A 22,009-nucleotide genomic window follows, 5' to 3' on the forward strand; every position below is an offset into this window, starting at 1 on the left:
GAGGAACAAAAGCAGAAGGTACTGTATAAGATTATATTAGAGTTTGGGCTTGTGTGTATATAACAGTTTATATATAGAGAGATAAAAACTGTGTTTGCAGTTGCCAAGCAAGGAGATATCTGAACACCTTGGTTTGGTATCTACCACTCTAGAAATCACTGAATGTCTAATACATTTTTTAAATGTGAAGCAGAGGCTGACCAAGTTCTTTTCTGTCTGCATGATATGAGCTAAGATGATGTAAATGTCAAATTGTGTTTCTATTTTAGTATATGTGATGATACACATGGTATATATACATATTTATTTCCCTACCCCTAGGGTGTTAACTGCTTTCCTCCACTAATAGTCTCTGGGTGTTGCCATATAAGCAAGATATGTATGTATTTATATACATACACACATACACAATAGAGAGTGCATCTGAGTTATGAATGCTGTGAATGTTGCTGCATAAGCACAGCATTAACTAGAAGCAGCACACTGCATAAATATTATAGTTCCAAGAAAAGAAAAAGAAAGCAAGCCAGAGATGAATCTGCTTTCAAACTCCTGTTGCATAGTCAAAGTTATAGAAAACAAACACCTTTATAAAAACCTAATATTACTGATGTGATTCTGCAATCTGTGTATGGGGTGAAGGTGGGAGTTCATAACCCACTTGAATCAAAGTGTGGAATATGATATGTCAAGAAATTTGTAATGTTTTGAACAACCCACAATAAAAAATTTTAAAAAAAAACCTAATATTTACTAGGCACCTTACAAATGTGTGCAGGATAATTGGGGTATAAAAATGTTACACTGTTGCTGAAGGAAATGACTAGGGTTAAAGGAGAAAGTGATCAGCCAGAAATACATTCTGAGTCAAGGCTAGCTTCTGCCTTGGAGAGAAGGTAAATTAACTTGCTGATATTATTACAGTAGCCACTAAACCCCTGTGATATCTTGAGTTTCTCTCTCTCTCTCTCTCTCTCTCTCATGCTCTTTATGGAGAGCTCGTTTGATGACTAACATATGTTTAAAACAATTTTCTATTCAATGATCCAGTGATATAGCTTTTAATAATACCTTTTAAAAGGCATCCAATAGGAATAGAACAGCTTTGGTGGGATTTATGAATCATTATTTATATTAGGGACTTGGGAGAAATAAGCAAAGGATGAATTATTTTGCCCAAATATGCCCATCTAGGTTCTCACTTCCTTTATTCATTCAGGCCATATGGATTACTCCACTATTCTCTTCCCTCTCCTCTTAGAACTGCCTCTGCCCATCTATCCCTCACTTTCTCTCTTGCTAAGCCTACATGTTTCCACAGTTCCTTGGTTTGTTCTTTCACCTAAAGAGAAACTTCCCCTGTTCTTAATTTTCTGGGCTTTCTACTAATATTTATAGTGTAATAAAAATCATCATGGGGAGATTGTGAAGCTAAACAAATGCATCAAAGTTTTTGACTTGCTGTCTCCAACCCTGTGGAAGGGGTAACTCTGAACATGTTGGATTACTTCCCCCAGTTTTTTCCAGAACAGAAGGGTAGCCCCTGCCTCTAGCACAGTGGTATGGCTTAAATGTTTCTCCACACCAAAATTTATGTTGATATTTAACTGCCAATGTAACAGTATTGGGAGTTGAGGTGTGATAGGAGATGTTTAGTCCATGAAAGTTCTGCATTTGTAAATGGATTAATCCATTATGAAAAGGGCTCTCAGGAGTGAGGTCTCTCTTTCTTTACTCTGCTACATTCCACTATGTGATAAAAGCAACAAGAAGATCCTTACTAGATGCTGGCACCTTGATCTTGGACCTTCTAGCCTCCACAACTGAGAGTCAATAAAATTTTGTTCATCATAAGCTACCCAGTCCCAAGTATTCTGTTATAGGATCACAAGACAGACTCAGACAGGTAGACACTCCCTTCCTCTACTGCTACCATGGCTTCCTCACTGTTTTTCTCATCTTTTGTCCTGTATCCACATTTGCCACGTAAATTTTCTCTCTTTCTCTCTCCTCTAAAACATAACAAGTATTTTAAAATTAATCATCACTCTTATCCCTACTACACATAGATCAGAAAAGTAGGGTGGCCCCTTCTCAAACTTCAGTTGTTCACATGCCTCAGATGAGCACTAGACAATAATAAGGATAATCAACCTGCATACCTCTGCCCCTTTCTGGGCACTCAGACAATTTGAAAGAGGTTTTCCCTTAAGTTTGCTTATATCAGGATAATATTTATTTAATATATATTTAAATAAATATATACCTTATATATCCAAGTCCCCAATCAAAATGTAAAGCATTTTGGAAGAAGTGGAGCAAGGTGGTGGCTGAGTAATATCCTCTGGTGATCTTTTTCCTACACTCATACACTAAGATGAACAGCTAGCTATTCATGCAGCAAATTACCTTCATAAGAACTTAGAAAATCAGGTGAGAATCATAATTAGTAAATGAAAGGGCTTTTGGAGAAGTTAGTAAGGAAAGAAAGAGTTACCTTCATCAGCTCCTCCCAACTCCAAGCAGCACAGCATGGAGAGAGACCCCACCACCACCACCACTTTAGGGAAGAGGAGAGAATTATATCCAGACCTCACACTTGAAATGCAGAACCAGACTTGCCATGGTAAAACCCAGTTCTGTGTAAAGCCCCACATCCCCTACTACCAGGCCACTATGAACTGAGCCACTGGAACCACATTAGTTTAGGTGGCCACTTCTATCAGCCTCCTCCAGCCTCAGGTAGCAGAAGAGATAACAAAACTCGACCCACTGGGGATGAGTTCATGGAAGTCAGCACAAGGTTTTGTCTCTAAACCAAGTTCTCAGCCTGCTATAGTAAGACCCAGCACACAGTAGAAATGGAAGACTTCATATGCAAGCCAGGGTTCATGGTTGGAGCCTCTAGACCAGTAGCAGATGCAGACCTGTACACCCATGGCACAAACTAGCGTTTTGGGTCACATTATATCCAGTTTTGAAGAGGGCCCAAGGCAAAGCAGCCTTCTCCCATATCTGTGTAGGCGTCTGTAGTTCTGAGACTCAGGTGTGACTCAGAGAAGTATAGATATAGGTGGCCAAGAGACTGTCTTCACCTACACTATCCCAGCCTCAGGCAGCATGCCATGGTGCCTGTCCCCATTCACTGTAGTAAGCACAAGACTTTTTCATGGAATTTGATGCTGAGTTGGTGAAGCTTAGCACTGAGACTCCCAAAACTCAATTTTAAGGATGCTACTATAAATGGTATTTTGTTGTTAACATATAATTCTAAATGTTTATTATTTTAATATAGGAAAATGTTTGGCTTTTGCATATTAACTTGTATCCTGCAATCTTGCCATAAATGTTTACTAGTTTTAAGGATTTTTAATGTCATTTTAAAATTTTTTCTAAATAGAACTGAGAATATCACAACCATTTCTTAATCCCTGCCCCCTTTTAGGTAGAACAGGAAATCTAGAATAACTAAACAGAATATTTTCTTTCCTTTACATGGAAGGCACGAGTGGGCTGGAGTTGTGTCTTCCTTTCCCTAGGTTGGATAGGATCTAATTAAAACCCCAGTAGTTTAGGCTCTGCTAAAATAGTTTCTCTTGAGGGCAGGTCTTGTTATGAAAAACAACATACTGTAGTGTATTTAAAACTATTTTTTTATCCTTCTCTTACCAGCAGCAGAGGGAGTTTTTCTTTCATTTTCATTATGACTGGTTCCTCTAGGAGTTTATATCTTTTAGACTTGTCCCCACTGAACCATTAGCAATTCATCAATTACAGTTAGGGTTTTCCTACCTTAATAGTGCTTCCTGCAGACGTTTCTGCTAGGAGGTTTCTGCTCAGATAAGTTGTGATTCTCTGTATACACCTGTTTGTCACTCCAATTTTGGAGGCAGTAATCTGCCCCATGACTTCGTTTTTTTGTTTTGTTTTGTTCTGTTTTGTTTTGGTGGATCTAAGGACAATAGTTAATTTTTTCAGTTTCTTCAGGGGTTTACTTGGTAGGATGGGGTGACAAATCCCAAGCTCCTTACATGCTGGACTGCCTCCCCAAATTCTCTATTATTCCCCATTATTATTCTCACCAAGTAGGATGCCTAGGAAAATGAGAAAGGTCATGTTCTGGCTATCATTTTGCACCCTCATGACTCCGAGTTTCTTTGAGCCTAGGGACAAAGTGAACTGCTCTTACTTTTTAAGATGAAAAAAATGTCAGGTGTTCATATATGAAATCATGTATACTCACCTACTTTACTTTTCTCTGAGGAACACCCTTAGGATGCAAAAAATTTCCAACTTCCCAAAGACATTCATCAAAATAAATCTTTAACATTTCTGTTATGTTGAAATGCACATTTATTCCATAGAAAGCACGTCCTAAACTTCTCTTGCCCCAGCAGGTTTTCATGGCACATTACAAGTTCATGCTATCTTGTTTCTGCTTACCAAAGCACAAGCAGGATGATAAATTGATTTTTGATGAGAAATATGCCCATCTAGGATGTCATTACTCTACCGCAAACTTAGTCTACAGCTCATAGCTTGTGGAATACTGTCAACCATTATTAAGACTAAACCTGATAAGCACTGTGAGAAATTTGCATCTTAAAATGCAGTTTTCCTCTTTTAAAACTCTGTGGCTTATTTAGTCTCTTCATTCTTCTATCATTCCTCAAACACTGACTAACCCCAAATGCCCCACTGTGGTTTTAGAGGAATGCCAGGTTCTGTCTGTTGGAGGGAAACAGTACATGTATCACTTCCAATTACATCTCTCTAGGCATTTTCAGGAGCAGTGTCATATGTTTGGGTAAAACTTAGAAATTTAAAAACCTGCCAAGAGAGTGTGTTAGGTAAAATTGAAAAAGATCATGTGTACCGTTACTGCATGAATCACAGCTCATTGTTAACTCGAAATCCATTTGAGATTATTTTTAAAAAATACTCAAATTCTAAAGATGTGTAAAACCCAGAGTATATCAATTAGATATAATTAGTACATTGCTTTTGAGGGTTGATACTTTAGACCACAACAAGCATATATAATTTCTTTGGAGGTGTAGCCCGAAATGAGGTTGTGTTGTTAAAAACAGTTCACCTATAACCTATTCCTCTTACTGAAAATTATATTTTCTAGAATCAGGGAAGGTAGCCTGGAAAAATAGGAAATATAAATCTTCTTCCAAGTTCTTGAGGGAAATAGAGAAACTGTACTTGATCTTGAAAATGGAACACACTTACACTTTAAGCTGTTAACTCTGTCACAAATTGAAGAGCGTGGAGTTCCCAGCTGGGTATCTGGCCTCATGTGCTTAATAGCATTTTTATTCCTGTTAGGCTTTCTCACATCTTTCAGCTGTCTTACATCATTAAGCAAATAAGATAAATATAGGGACAAGGGGCTAACAAGAAGACCTGTGAAGGAGGTAAATGAATTTGACTTACACGATTTAATCTTCATAATAAAAGAAGCCTTATCTCCTGTTGGGGTGAAGACACTTGGAAGAGAGACCTGTTTTGCTTACACAGACCACAATCTTCTGGGGAGAAATTCAAAGCCTGATAGGTCTGACTCCAAAGCGTCTTCTCTTTTCCATTTGAGGGTTTGTTTTAAGCTACTTTCTTCCCTTTCACAATTCCTTGAATTAGTATGCCGAAATTATTATCTATATAATATTTTTTTTTATCCTGGACGGTCAATAGATTAAGCCGTATTGAAAAGATGGTAAGGATCTATAGAACAGGTCACTCCATATGATGTACACCCTCAGGGGGATTTCTGAAAAATCATCATCACCTGCACTCTCGGTTCTTACTCAATTTCTTAAGTGCACATTCAGATTTTTCTGCATTACAAACAACTGCAAAACCCCACTGGTTGACAGCAAATAGCATTTTTTCTCTTGTTCATGAGTCTGTGGTTGGTTTGGCTGTGGTTTAACAAATCAAGACTGGACTCAGCCTGCCCAAGGTGTATTCTGCTCTTGTGTCAGGGCTCACGTCTGCTCCACCTGTCTCATTTCAGGTGCCAGTCTGAAAGGGCACTGGCTACCTAGGGCAATCATTTTAGCATGCCAGAAAGACTTTTCGAATCCTTACATCTGCTCATATTCCACCGGCCAAAGTATATCAACTGGGCAAACTCAACATCACTGGGGAAGGGACATACACTTCGCAAACAGGGAAGGCTCTGAGAAGCCAGACGGAAAAGAAAAGTGAAGAAATAGGATCAGTTATCTAATCCAGCACCCTCAGGAAAAACAAAACAAAAACATATCCAGAAGAGGTACAGCAGTCTAATGGCATTACTGCTCATGTCAAAATTGATTTTATGTCCTCTGACTCAACACTAAAATTTTAGGAACTTCTTACTTGATCTCTTTTGGAATGTCTTTGAAAATAATTTTCAGGATGATGTCCTCTAGCAGATTTTAATTACATCATAAATTGTATTTTTAATTACAAAGGTATATATCAAATAGTGTACTATTTTAAATTATAATCTTATCGTCTAAATTCACTTTAATCTCTGTTTCAATCAGCAAAGGAATGACCGCCCTTTTAAATTCTATCCAAACCATAGTTTGGAAAGAAGTCTTGCAAGCTGGACCAGCCTTATTTAGACAAATTCCTTGTGCCTTCAGCAGACCACTTCAGCAGTCTTCAATGTATAGAGTATTATAAGCAGGATCTGTTTTAAGATTCAAGCCTAAAAAGGCGAGCTTCTCCATGCCCAGTGTTCACCTTAGGGCAATTCGACACTATGAGTCTTTTCAGAAGACTCTCTGGAATTTTCAAGGCAGTTTACAAACTCAGACCTTCAGGGAACTTGAGTCATCATTAAGAGCAAAAGCCAGTTTTCAGGGGATTTGGGAACTACCTCACTTTCTTTCCTAGTGAGATTGGTCGGGGAGCCATGATGACAATGTTCAGCAAGGCTTCTTTTGAGAAACTTGAACTTCTGTGCAGTTGACAGCATAAAAGTATCTTGAAACAGAAGTGGCTTGCATGACTGAGAGTCAGTGACAAATAAAGCTAAGAGACGCTGCCTGCAAGCTAGCATGTCTCTGAAAGACATGTCTGTCCTTTACTCTGTCCCATCTCGGGATACAGAATCCCAAGAGCTGTTTGTTGGAACCATTCTCCCAGATCATATTTGTCGGTTGTGTAAAGGTCATATTCATGGAATGTCTAGGCCAACAGGCACCAGAGAGCAGCTCTGAGGTCCTTTCCTGCCCTCCAGTGAGAGCAATGATTTTTGTAGGTCTCAGAGAGCACAGAATCACTGCAGGATGCTGCAATGCCTCACAGGACCTGTGGGATCTTCCCCATGATCCCAAACATGGTAGGACACCTTATGGGGCACCTATTTTGCTTTGACCCCTGAGGTGGAAAGGTGAACAAGATAGACAGGATTGTGACCCAGAAAGCTTATTTTCCAGCAGTATCTACACATGGTAATGAAGTAAATGAGACAGATATCATTTCAGATACTGATTAGGGCAATGAAAGGGCTCTCTAAGCTAAGGTGAGGAGTTTGGATTTGGGTGGTAAGCATACGGGAGGCCACTGGGGAGCACCCTGCATGGACATGGCATAGTGAACTTTATGTTTAGAAAGATTGCTGACTGCTGGGACTCTATGACATTAATGCCCCCATTTAAAAAAATATAATGTAACTTTTTATCTCTCTGTAGATCCCAACATAAGTCTTCTTCTACAGATCCGATGCCCTCAATGAACTCCCTTGATTATCCCTATACGGAAAAAAATGTTCTTTAACAAAAGAATTTTGAAGAAACCACATTCCAGGAGATTCTATGGAATCTTTCATCTCCTTCCTCAGGAGACTTATCCAGGGGTGGTAGGAACAGCTTGCATAGAATAGAATTTATTTCACGAGCCATTTCTCTGGTCATTATTGCAATTCCTTAGGCAAAAGATGGTTTTAAAAATACCCTTAGAAATAGAGACTGGAGCTCGTAAGTTTGAAAAGCTGATGAAGCTTACATACTTTGTAACCTTGTGTCCCATGAAAATGCAGTTCATTCATACCTGGTTCTCAGAGCAGAAGAAAGGCAACTTGAAAGGAAAAACTTAGTGTCTTACAATTTTTAGAGGAAATAAAAAATATCTCAAATCTGGGGCTGAATAGTGTAGAATTTCTAGTGTATCATTGGCTATTGGCACATACCGTGTCAAATGGAATGAAAAAATGGGTCTGAAGAAATTAAGATTGTAAGTATATTATTTCCATTCTTCTTCTTAAATTATGACTAATTTTAGAGGTCCTGCTAGGGAAATCAGAACTAACTTGAATAAGGTACAACAAGGGGTGAGAGAGGCCAGAGGAGAGGCATGTCATTGAAGTCAACAGGCTTTAAATTTACAGGTTCTAGTCATGTTGGAAAGAAGGTCTCTGAATATTTCAAGAATAATTGTGCAATTAGAGCTGCCAGCTTTTCTGCATTCCCAGAGCATAGGATATGGACTCTTTGAACCCATCCTTATTCTGCAAGGAAGGCATTAAATGGTAGAATGGATGCTGCCATGTAAGAGGGTAGCACATCAGTTCCCTGGTTCCATTGGGAGTGACCTATGTGGGAGGCACGGTGCTCTGTACTCTGTAATAAACTCCCTGTCCTTAGGGGCTTCCACTTGGCTTCCTTTCATTAGAGTTTGAAATGTAGCCCCTAGACTGGAGTCTTTGATACAGTAGTATTTTATTCCATTCTACAGAGCGTAAGTACTAACAGCATGCCAGGCACTGGGCTAGAGTGTGTGTGGAGAAAGTCAGGCAGATCTAGGTGTGTACATAGCCCTGCCCCTTGCTTGATTTCTCTGAGAGTCACTTCTTCTCTTGTGTGGAATGAGAGGGCCCACACATGCCTGCAATCTCAGTGACTCAGGGGGCTGAGGCAGAAGGATGGCAAGTTTGAGGCCAGCCTCAGCAACTGAATGGGGCCCTAAGCAACTCAGCAAGACCCTGTCTCCAAATTTGAAAAGGGCTGGAGACATAGCTCAGTGGTAAAGCACTTCTGGGTTCAATCCCCAGTACAAATATATATAAATTATACACAGAATCACTGTAGGAAGTTTTGAGGGTTTGAACTATTTTATGCAGAAGCCAAAGATGCCAAGTTCCTGGGCTCCCATCCCATGCCCAATATTGGCTATATGTAGTGTCACTGCTTTCTCTTTAGGCAAATACTAGTGACTGCATTAGTGAGTGATTCTGAGTTTACTGAAGGTTACAAGATAAGGTTGGACTATACTTTGCATGCCTCTTAGCTGTATTTAATATCAATACAAAGTAATTATCTATGTTACCAAAATGGTATCTTTGTTACCAAGTTGCCATCTATTTTCAGGACAGCTTGTCTCCCTTCTTCTTTTCCCTTCTTCCCATTATATTGTTGTGCAGACTGAATGAGATCATACACACAAACACTGAGACGAGTGCCTGGTACATAAAATTTGCTCAATAAATGCTAACAGAAGCAGCAGCACCAACAACAGTTTAATACTATTTCAAGATTGCTATCTTGTGGTTCAAATTTGCATGTCATATCATCCAACTTATATAATGTTTACAATCCCTCAAATAAATTATTATTGTGATTTCATGGTGACGGCCATTGAGTTCTTCAAGTATTTCCCCCCATTCCATTAGCTAATTTATAAAACATTTCTCTACAGTGCATGTGTCATAGATAACAACTAGAAAAGACCCAAGAAAGATAAGAACTATCAAGAAAGATAAGACCTTACTGTCTAAGTTTCATTAATGCATTTTGATTGCTCTTATAATTTGACTAAAGCAGATTTAGAGGAAAAGGTTAGAGTGCAAGTAGTTAATTTGAGATATGATTTCAAATAGGGATTTGGGAAGAGTGACAGACAAGGAAGAGAAGCACAGAGGGCAAAAATCAAGGACTACTCCACTGTGGATGACAGTGTAATCCCATTGAGCAGCTCTGGAGAATGGTAAAGCACACACCTCAACAGTACCCACCTCAGGGAGGAAGAACATTTACAGGGGCCTTGATCCCCTGATCCTTTGGACCTGCCTACATATTGGCAGAGTGAGTTCTGGCCAGTAGAAGGAGCCCTCAGGTAAAAGATGCCTGCAAGTCAAGCCAGCACACAGGAAATGACACATGCCAAGAGGATACATAGTGGAGTATTTTCAGCATCTGCCATGATTATTCAGCTTATTAACATGCCATATTATCTCTATATGTTCATATCACAAACCCTGCCTCATCCTTTAAAACAATATCTAAAACTATACTACCTTAATGACAGGCTGAGGACTCTCCTTACTCGTGCCAACCCTGGTGGCCTTTTGTAATCCCGAGGGAAGCCAATGACACCCTTTTTAGCATTCTGCTGCTGTGCTCACTGCAGTAACAGGGGCCAGTGTCACTCTTATTACTTCACCTGTTTTATCTTTTGTGAAACTCAGCCTTAGCCAGAATTGTCTGAGTGGATGCTCCAGCAATCGCTTAACGGCGAGGCTCCTTCAGCTCATTTCTCTCAAGTAATTTGATTTCATCGTGCGCTCAGAATTGCTTCTATGGGCTGGAAGGAGGCCTATGGGAGGGATTGGCAAAAGCAGTTTTAAGAAAAAAAAAATAAATGTATTGCCCTATACTTCCCTGTGCCTACCACTCCTTTTGTCTACACTCCTTGCCCACCCCCCACATCCAGGAAAAGTGTGTGTGTGTGTGTGTGTGTATAAAAAATGAAAAGGAAAATTATCTCCTTTCATTTGAGCTCCAAAACTATTGCTCATTTCATGTATCTTTGGTCCCTACAACAGAACGTTTTTGCTAAAATGGAAAAATATCAACATTAATTACTAAAAAAAATTAAGCAAAATATAATTTTGCATTGAAAGTCAATGGTGACAATCCCTACTGATGTTGACATTTGGATCTGCCTGGTGATGTGTTCCTCTCACTTAAGATAATCAGAGGTTTTCATCTGAGGAAAGTCCTGTGTTTGATAACTTACTATTTTTGTTTGGGTTTGCATGTGAATAATAATAATAATAATAATAATAATAATAATAATAATAATACAGCACGATGCTTTCCTCCTTAAGGACTTGGCAAGGAAAGAGAGCTCAAAAATAGAGGTAAATAGAGTTTAAGGGATTGTGATTATTTTTGTGAACTACTGCTTCTGCCTTCTACTTCATATGAATTCCGCACTAATTTGGTGCTTATAATCACCTAATGGGCTGGTTAGTAGGTCAACAACTTTCTAAATATATGCAGTGTACATAGGAATTTATAATTCCTTCAAATTGTTGCTATTATATAATAGCTCTGTGCCAAGTGCCCTGGCAGGTGGGTTGGAGGTACAAACCACACTCCATTGAAATGAAATCATTACAGAAGTCATATGTAGTTGGAAATAAAGTAATTCAGTGGATAAACATTGTTTTTAGATCCATAAACTGGGCCTGGACTTTTGCCTTTAGATTGCCTTCTTCTTACAACTATTAGAAAAGCATCCACAGTGAGAACAGAGAGTCCTGGTGACAGGTTCTGAAGGTGATGTTGGGAGGAAATGCAAGAGAGGAAGGCCCTGGGGAGATTGCAAATGTTAAAAGTTTTCAAACATGGCTTAATTACCCTTGGCATAATATTCAATTTTATTTTTACTTATTTTTGTCATAAGAAGCTTTTAAAATAATTTATTGATATTACTGTATGCTTCTCTACCATAAGGTAAATTATAAGTATAAACAAGCTCTCTTTTAAATTTAAAAACTAGGGATGACCTGTTGTTTCTGACTTCAAAAAAGGACAGTAAGTCTGACAGAGTAAATTGTATGTGTTTATATTAGTGGAATATGCTTAGAATATAGTGAAACATGTTTGAATTTTTTATCAGGGAGACAAACTTAATTTCCACATGGAAGACTATGGAAAATGATAAAGATATCAGGAAATTCAGTAATGCAAAAATAAATAAATAAAAACTGGGGAGGAAATTTGCCTATGATAAAGTCAAAACCATACTATAGCTATGTCAAAAACCTTTTGGGGTTTTTAACATTTCCAACAATTAGTTCAGGAGTGGGATAGAATCTTCAGTGAGTCGTTATGGTTGTATCTTCTTGTATTGAAATTTGAAGAAAAGAAATAATAAGTTTAATAACTGAGTAAAAGAAAAATGTCCATCTAATGACTTATTTGATGTATGATGGATGGAAAAAAACATGCAAACCCAACTTACTGTTTTTCTTTTTCTCTCTTTTATTTCATATGTTTTGAGGTCCCATTAACAGAGTTTGTCCTTTCTTAAAAGCAAGACTACTTGTGGGAATACAGGAAAATCATAAAACTGTTTTGAGTTTCAAGTTTAAAAAAAATATTGAGTGACCTAAAACCAACTTTAATGGCTTTAAGTGTGGTGAAGAAAACTATAATTAGAAAGTACATCTTAATATGCTGTATCAATAGATTATTTTAAACTTTGTGTAGTTTTCATGTAGTTCTGTTGGGAGTGTAAATTGGCTGCTTTGGAAACTATTGGCAAAATTTACCAAAGTCAAACAAATAAGTAGACCAGCAGCCCTATATCCTGGGTATATACTTAACAGAAATAAGCACTTAAATTCACTAAAACATGAATGAGAATGTTCATGGCAGCTTTGTTTATAATAGCCCTAAACTGGAAACAATCCATTTGCCCATCAATGCTAGAATGGGTAAAAAAAATTGTGGTGTTATTCATATAATGGAATTTAGCATTATGATGAAAGGAAATGAGCTATTATTATAGGTAATAACATGAATCAATCAGGCAGGTGTAGTGTTCAACAAAATATAAATATAAAAGAACATGCATTCCATAATTCTATGGTATGAAATATAAAAAGAGATGAAACTGAACCCACAGTAAAAGGAGTCAGAATAGCCATTTCCTGGTGGGATATATATTCACTAAGGAAAAGGTTGCTCTCTGGGGTATTGGAAATGTTTTACATCTTGAGCTGAGTGATGTTTATGTGTGTACGTATGTGTGTTTAAACATATATACAGGCCTCAGGAAGCTGAAGCAAAAGGATCAAAAGTTGAAAGCCAGACTCAACAACTTAGTGAGGCCCTGTCTCAAAATAAAAAATAAAAAGGGCTGGGGATGTGGATTAGTGGTTAAGTGCCCCTGGGTTCAATCCCTGGTATCCAAAACAAGACAAAACAAAACATATAAATGTATATGTGTAAAAAATTTAGCAAGCATTTTCAATAAAAGAGGAAAAATCATTTATATAAGTCAACATCCACATTTTTTTTTTAAAAAAGTAATTTTAATAGTCCCTCCTAATGAGTAGGAACCTAAGCTTTGAAATGCCAGCAGAAGCACAGATTCTATGCACACCTGGGTACACATACACATAACTCCTTGCATGCCTGGCCCTAAATTATTAATGGCTTGTTCAGCCTCATTGACCCTCATACTTGGAGAGATTTTCTATGTCATCTAATACAATGATTCATCTGAAGCCTGTCTGCTGTCTTCCCTCTAGGTAGTCATTCTGCTTTTGTGAACAAAAGTCCCCTGATGACCAGAATACACTGTGACCTCCTGGGGCAGGCCTTGCTATCATTGGAAGACAATCCCCAGGCTAAAATCTGCCCTTGTCTATTCACTGGTCTTATTTGTAACCCTGGGTGTCTTCCACTTAAGTGGACAAAGAATTGTCCAGTTGCTGTTTTCCCTGAACATCATGCTTCATCTTCATACATGTCACTGAAAGGAAGATTTTCGAGAATATTTTTTTCTTGATATTTCTTTCCCTCTTTTATTCATTATGGTATATCTTCCCTCCAGGAGCTGTTTTCTTATATGAATCTTCTTAACATTTTTTTTTCTCATGGATGAAAGGGGATATTGTGGATATAGCAGTCTGATTGGGCCTCTTCTCAGCATATTCTTTCTTCCTCACCATTCTCTGGCTAAACACTCTTGAGACTCTCTTTCTGCTGTTAATACAAAGATCCATTAGTTCACAATCTTCTCCCTCATTCAACTTAGATATTTAAATCGTTCTCTCTTTTTTTTTTTTTTGGTATCCAGTGATTTGCAAAGACAGATGTGTTATCCACTTCTTAGGGCGTTCACTCTAAGATTATTAATCACATATTTATATAAACAAGGGTAGAACTGTAAATGATGCATCTGTGAGGGAAAAGTGAGGTGATGTGTGAAAGCATAAAATAGGAAGTCATCATTGTCAGAGCAGAGTTCCCCGGAGAAGAGATAGCTGAGCAGAGGATAAGTAAAAGTGAATGTGAACATGGAAAAGAGGAGGGAAATGTCAATTTGGGAAGGAAATGGCATAAGCAAGGTCTTATGGCAGGAAAGGGGAAATGGGTCATAACATATTAGAAGAACAAAAAAATCGCAAGTATAGTTTAAAAAAAAAGAAAGAAAGAAAAAGTAATGTGCAAAACAGAGATAGGAAACAGACCATTCAGGGGAGAAATATTCTTAATTTGGGGAGAGGCCTAAGGATAGAGTGGGTTTCCTGGGTAAAAATGCATTCCTTGGAAACTAGCTGAACAAACAAATCGAATACAAAACAGGTTTTGAGAGAGCTCTACTTAGTAATTTTGGATCTGAAAGGTTACACCAAGGTCCAGAGTGTGATCTCATAGAGGATTTGGCTGAGGTGGAAGGGAGGAGGTGGTTGTTGAAGAAAAGCAGTTTGAGGAACTGGCAGCCAGGTGTTGGCTGGGTCATCCTCTTAGATATTTAAATCATTCTCTCAGATATTTAAATCACCTGGGGATATGAAATTACCTTGGGGTCATGATGAAAAATGCAACTCTGAGCCAGAGGCTTTGGCAAATGGGAGAGAGTGACCAGGAGGTCACAAATAGTTGAGAGTTGACCATCGTTGCCATGGCTCTAGAAGAACTTGTATAATTTCTCTGTAGGGAATTGTATCTTCAAAAAGGTGAATGTTAATGCAGATGGCCATTGCAATTGAAGGTGATTATAAAATTTATTTGATTTATATAGCCCTATAATTCTATATTTTGAACAATTATTAAGCAAACCTAAGAGTTGGAGAATAATTTCATGGGAAGTGAATAAACAGGCAAAACTAAGGAAGTCTAGAAAGGCCCATGGTGGCCATTGGAATGGGCAAGGCTAACATGCTAAGGTGTTCTTATTTATTCTTCAGGAGCTGGAGAGTCAACAAAGACTGTGTGGGTTTGTCTGAGATTGTAACGTGATGATTGCTATGTTTTAGAAGGAATCAGTTGTAAATGGTATGTTAGGTGGATTAGAGAAGGCAAGTAAACCAAAAGAGCAGAATTCAGGGGCACCTACAGTTGTGCAGGTGAGGGCTCATTGGACTTTGAATGAGATCAATGGGAAAGGAGGAAAGGAAGGGCAGATGTACAATATTTTAGAGGATCAATGTATTTAGGACTCAGTTACCAGCAGGGAAAGTTCTTAAATATAGCAGTGCCAAGAGAGAGATAAAGCCAGGGAGGAGGTGTGTTTTAAGGAAAAAATACACATTTCATTTTAGGTCGTGGAGTATATCAAGGGAAGTGTAACTACAAATGTTAAACTTAGGGAAGGGCTACACTGGAAAAGCCTCTAGTGGTTAGCTCCTTCTGTGGTTTTGGATATGATGTATTCCTGAAAAACTCTTGTGTTGATGCAAGAACGTTCAGAGGTGAAATGATTGGATTGGGAGAACTATAATCTAATCAGTCCATACTAGTTTGAATGGATGGACTGGGTGTAACTGTAAGAAGTAGGCAGGTGGGATGTTAGTGCAGGAGGTGGGTCACTGGGGACATGCCCAGGGAGTGTTGATCTTCTCTGTAGCCCATTCGTCCTTTTCTTCTCTCTGCTCCCTGGCCACCATGAGATGAGCTCTTTTTCCTTTGTTGTACCCTTTGGCAATAATGTCCTGCTTCCTTTGGGTTCAGAGCAATGGACTTGGCTATCTATGGAGACCTCTGAAACCGTGAGTCCCAAATACATTTTTCTCCTCTAATTCATTTTTTGGGGGAGTGGGTAACCAGAGATTTAACTCAGGGACACTTGGCCATGAAGCCACATCCCCAGCCCTATTTTTTATTCAGAGACTCCCTGAGTTGCTTAGTGCCTTGCTATTGCTGAGGCTGGCTTTAGACTCATGATCCTCCCAAGCTGCTGGGATTACAGGCATGTGCCACCACGCCCAGCCCAAGTTGTTCTTGTCAGATATTTTGGTCACAGTGATGCAAAGCTCACTAAAACAATTCCTTAACAGCAAATACTCATCCTGGCCTTCTTCCTCTTTGCAGCCCACAGATACTCATCCTGCCTTCTCCCCTTCACTTTCCTTCACCTTTTTTATCATTTCCATATTGCTCACTGTTTACTTCTGAAGACAATGTTTCCCCATTTCCCACATTGCAGCTCTCTTTTCAAACTTTAGATGATTTTCAAGTAAACCCCACATCTCTATTTTTCTTAGTTCCATCATCTGCATCTGCCACCCTAATGTTTTGCCATGCTGTCTTGTGGCTGTCATTTTACTTATGTATTTCCTCTTTCAGACTTTAAGCTAAAATTTTAGAGGACAGAGACTCACTAAAGTGTTTGTATCTCCCCTCTTGGGGGGCTTTAATAATAACGTGTTTAATGAATTAAGAATTGTTTAATTATTTTTTTTTACTAATTTGGGGTATTATATTTTGAGGCATTCTTTTAAGGAAAATGAATACAATTAAACAATTCATAACAAGTCTACAATCCCAGATGTTCAAGATGAACTTACAAAGGTTCAAGAACTTGTGCATATTTTTCATATTCCAGTGTTTCTCTCTTATCTGTAAATTAAAATAGATGACTCTTGGCCTTGCTTTCTTTTGTCTTCCTTCCTAAAGCACCCTTTATCAAAGCCCATAGAATGCAAATCAGGAAAGCTGTGTTCATTTTTGGAAATGGAGACAATGCTCTTGCTCCTCTTCTCTCACACATTTTTCTGGAGGTCTGCCAAGATCCAAAACATCAGTATGAGCTATTAGTATATGAATTTACCCTCCATAACTGGGTCTTTTAAATCTTAGAGATATTCCCCCCTCCATCTCCCTCTTACTTTCTCTGTCCATTCACACAGACAATGTCCTCTCCAGAAGACACCCTCATGGACATGATTTCTGGATGTTGCTGTAACTAGCTAGATAGCTAGAGTACAGATGAAGAAGAAGGCTGTGTTTAGATGTTGGGAACAAAGTACATTTAATGAATGCTCCTGAAAAAGGAATGAGGGCAGAGTGTTCAAATATGTAGGAGAATACAGGGGAGAAGGAAATTTTGAAAATTTCAGAAGGTAAATCTGAAAATTCACATGGACAGAAAATATTCATGGATGCCAAAGGCTGGCTGGCTGGAGGATTGAGGAGTGACTATTAATGGGTACAGGGTTTCTTTATAGGATGATGAAAATACTCTGGAATGAGTAACGATGGGTTTACAACTTTATAAACATAATAAGAAACACTGAACTGTACTTTTATAAAAAAGGAACTAAATAAGCAAAATCCAAGAGGGAAGAGAAACTGAGAGATGAAAATACAAAGAAAGCACGTCTAATGCCAGAGAGGCTGAAGACTCATGGGAAGGTGATGGGATTCCACGATGAAGGAGCCAGAGGTGAACTTAAAGAGAGCAGTTCCGACAAAATACTCAACTCCTATCTCTTCTTCTTTCTGTACCAAAGTTATGTAAATGTATACGGTTATTCCTTCATAAATTTCTCTGTTGGCAGAATGCCTAATGATTCTGCAGGTCTAGGAATGTGTTCAGTTGATATACCTGAAAAGACATTCTTATGTGTTTTTGGAAATTCTGAAAATGTATGCTGATACTCCCTGCGGGGAAGTATATGTGTGACATATATTCTGCCCTTAAAAATAAAGCTCACAGCTGGGTGTAGTGGTGCATGCCTGTTATCCCAGTGGCTCTGGAGGCTGAGGCAGGAGGATTACAAGTTCAAAGCTACCTTCAGCAATTTAGCAAGGCCCTGTGCAACTTACAGAGAACCTGTCTCACAATAAAAAATTTTAAAAAGCTGGGGATGTGGCTCAGTGGTTAAGTGCCCCTGGGTCCAATCTCTGATTTCAAAAAACAAAAACAAAAACAAACCACAGCCCACAATCAGTTAATTCATGTGGTCTTAATCTCAAACACCATTTCCAATGTCCCTAAGTGTAACATAAGTCACATTATGTGAATATCGATAGTTGCTTTCTGTGGTATGACTATTTGGCATGTTATTTACCCAGTCTGTGACAGTTTATTGATGGAGTAGTGACCTTGTGACTCTGGGCCAACCACGTATTTTCTCTGAGCTACATTTACTTGATTTTTAAGATGAGGAGGGTAATAAAAATTAATCTGAGCACCACTTGTAAGAAAAAAAAATACATGAAAGTGCTTTGTAAGCTATTAAGTATATTTTTATTGATATTGTTCTTAAATAACAGTCAAATCCTTTATCTGTGTTGGTTTTTTTTTTTAATTTTATACTCCGGATTATGTAGGACCATCCCTCTTAATGCCTCCCATGTAGAATTGCAGGCTTCCTATCTATACAACTTACTGAGGCCTGCCTTGCTCAGTACTCGTTGGTTGAATTAAATACTATTTTTTTTTAAAAAAGAATTCCATTCTCATACCACCTTTGACCTCTCTATTGCCTTTATCACTTCTTTTCATTTGTTTCATTCGACTCTTCACTTAGGTTTTCCAAATGAACCTGCTGCGCTCATTGCCCTTGGCACGATTAAGGAATGGCTGACAAAAAATCACCACGAGGTAAGAGTAACAGCACAATCAGGGAGCTTTCCTGATGGTGTAATTTGATTTTTTTTAATTAAAAAAGCACCTAAATAAAATAGATATCAGCTAGTCCTAGGCATTGAGCCAGATTTAGCTGACCATTCTTCATTTGGGTTACATTGGTGATTAAATGTTTCCCTGTAATCTGTTGACTTAAGTAAGTATATTGGTCAGTTTGATAGTGAAGAGGGGTGGAGTCATCAGATTCTTCTCACCATAATCTCATTTTTACATTTTCGGATATTGTGGATTGTACATATGGAAGAGAGAGTAGGATGAATTTCATTAAAAATAAATGGTTTTTCCTGTGCTGTTTTCCTTGAAGAGTCAAATTGTCTTTGTTGATAGCGGATTCTTGGAGTACAGTAATTTGGGGGTATTTTGTACTGTCTTTATTTATAACTAATCATCTTCCTAAAGTTATTTCTGAGTGTGAGATCAGAGTAGGCTTGGATAATTGATAATGAAATTGTTATAACCAGGTTTTTTTTTAATGAAGCTAAATGTTTCCATTAGAGGATTCTTTGCGCCTCCTATTTTTATTATTGTATAAGATATTTGGGTATGTTCAATGATGAACAAGAGAATTATACAAATAAAGCAACAAAATAACTAAAGTCCACTGAGCTTTAGTTTTCAGAGGTTTGTCCATTTGTATATTTAACAGCAAGTAGATTTTAGACAATGCACAATCGTGAGCACTTTCCTTCTGATTTTGCCTTTTTCTTCAGGCAGTAATGTAAGTACTACCAAGGATTTCTTTTCCTTCTATCATGGACTGTGAATTTTGTTTTTTATTTGGTTAAGAGATGGATTATTCACAAGTGGTGGAGTATGAAAACAGTATGGGTGTTTCTTGTGAGAGAGTTGTCGTACCTCTGTGTGTTTAAAGAAACAGCAGTATGATTTTCTAATTATCCTACTCAACAATTTTAACCAGATAGGAATGTTGTTAATCTTAAGAGGAAGGAAAGACCACATGGCCAAACATCTATTTTGATGCTTGCTCTTATTTATTTCTCTTACTTTGAAATATGTAAATTTCAACTTCAATTTAGAGGATGCCTTAAGTTTCCTCAAAGAAGCAAAATAAAAACAAATAACTAAAATATCCAGCTTATAAAACACATCTTTGACATGAGTTGTTTTATTTTTACAGCAACCTTATGAAACATCTAGGAAAGGTATTGTTATCCTCTTCCCCATCCAGCATCAAAAGTTAAATGATATATTCAAGAGTAGAAAGTCACAGAGTCAAGAGTCTAACACAGTTCTCATGACTCTTACAGCTAGTCTTCATTACAATGCTACTGAGGCAAGGGAGAGAAGTTCAGTTCCTTTGAAAACCAGTTATCTTTCAATATATGTCTTTGTCACAGCAAATGCTCCTTAGCTGGACCACTGGCTTTGTAAGATGACATATGTCATCCTGGCATGTGATGAAAATTTGCATAAACACTTCTCATTCAGGTACTGATGAAAAGTAAACACGTTGGTCACGTTCACAGCACACTGACAACTTCTGATGATGGATTTGTACTGGTTAAGTTATTCAGAAAGTTAGTTTCCCTAGAAACTTCTTGGCCCAGTATTTTCTACTTAATTCATTTGCCTACCCTGTCTTTGAGTTCATTCTTCTTCTTTTGTATAATATTCTTGCACATTTCTTGGATCCATTGTAGAAAATTTAGATAATTTAGATTGGGAAATATGGATCAGTTATTGAACCTTTAAACATATCTTGTGCTAATTCCCTTTTAAGATTCCTTGTTTCAATATGCTCTGGCTAGTTGGAACAAGTTAATTTGAACACATCAGGGTTTACCAAATAAATGAATTATAAGTGGTAGATCATAGATAAAAGCTATACAAATTGATTATCTAGCAGTATTTGTATTTATTTTTTGCTCTGTTAAACAAACGAGGTAGAGGACTTGTGAAAGTGCACTGCTTCTAATTCAGTTGTCTCTTCACTGCAGTTTTGTTTTGACATCCTGATTGTTTTAGCTATTTATTCATTAATTCACTCGTTTGATAAATATTTATTGAATTCCACTAAGCATCAGACACTTTTTTACATACCAGGCACAGAGCAGTGAAAAACAAACAATCCCTGCCTTATGATATTCGTAGTCTAGGATTAAAAAAAAATGCAAAGTAAGTAAATAATAAGAGAGTTCAAAGAGTGCTTCACAAAATAAATCAAGGTGACTAGATTGTGAGTTATTGAGGGATTCGGTTGTGGAGAATGTAACGACTGCTCTGAAGACTGGCTCTTGGAAGAAAGAGTCATAAAATGAGAAGGAGTAGGCCAAGTCATACTGAGGTCTTGACCTAGAATGTTCCACACTGAAGAAGCAGAAAGAGAAGAACCCTGATGAGAGAACGAGCTTACAGTTTGCAAGCAATGGTAAGAGAGCCACTGTGATTGGAGCAGAGAAAGAAAAGAATGACAGGAGACAAATGAGGACACATAAGTAGAGGTGCAATTATAGGGTCTTGTGGTTCATTGAGAGACTTTCGATTTTACTCTGAGCCTGTTGCATAGTTTTTGGAGGGTTCAGGTATATTGATGTTGTTATGTAATTAGTTAGTGTAATTAGTTAATGTAATTTTATATGATCTTTTTACTGTTAAAAAATGAGTCTGGCTGGTTTTTGGAAAACGGCCTTTAGAGTTATGACAGTAGGAAAGGGAAGACTGATTAAGAGGCTCCTGCTGTAATTTCAGGCAAAAGATGGGGTGCTTTGTAACACAGTGATGATAGATAGAAAAGGAGGTAACAAACATCATGTTTGGGATACACTATAAAATAGGATTTAGAGTTCATTTTCAGTTAAGATAGACTAGGCTATGCTGCAGTTACAAATGATACCTGGATCTCAGTGTCATAAAATGGCAAAGGTTTATTTGTCACTTGTACTGTTTGCATTTCAGGAGTCAGCAGGGGGCTCTGGATTAGTTAGGAACCCAGGCTGACAGATACACTACTATACAAAATAACATCTATCAGATGACAAGAATAGATAATCAATTATTTTGTAGGGATGCTTCTACACAGGAAAGATACATGTAACTTTCCCTCACATTACATTGTCCAGAGGAAAACACAAATGCAATCCTTTCATATGTTCAG

General features: G+C 37.9%; 1 protein-coding gene across 5 annotated transcripts in view; it reads left to right on the forward strand.

Moving 5' to 3' along the window:
* The window catches only part of Macrod2 (mono-ADP ribosylhydrolase 2), a 1,954,610-nt gene that overhangs the window by 1,411,919 nt on the left and 520,682 nt on the right, over window positions 1-22,009 (forward strand). For all 5 annotated transcript variants that reach the window (XM_048811891.1, XM_048811888.1, XM_048811890.1 and 2 more), the window contains one exon: window positions 18,776-18,849. In XM_048811891.1, coding sequence (XP_048667848.1) covers window positions 18,776-18,849 — 74 coding nt within the window. The remainder of the gene's footprint in view (window positions 1-18,775; window positions 18,850-22,009) is intronic.

The sequence above is a fragment of the Marmota marmota genome, unplaced genomic scaffold (assembly GCF_001458135.2).
Source record: "Marmota marmota marmota unplaced genomic scaffold, marMar, whole genome shotgun sequence".
In the NCBI taxonomy this organism is placed as follows: domain Eukaryota; kingdom Metazoa; phylum Chordata; class Mammalia; order Rodentia; family Sciuridae; genus Marmota; species Marmota marmota.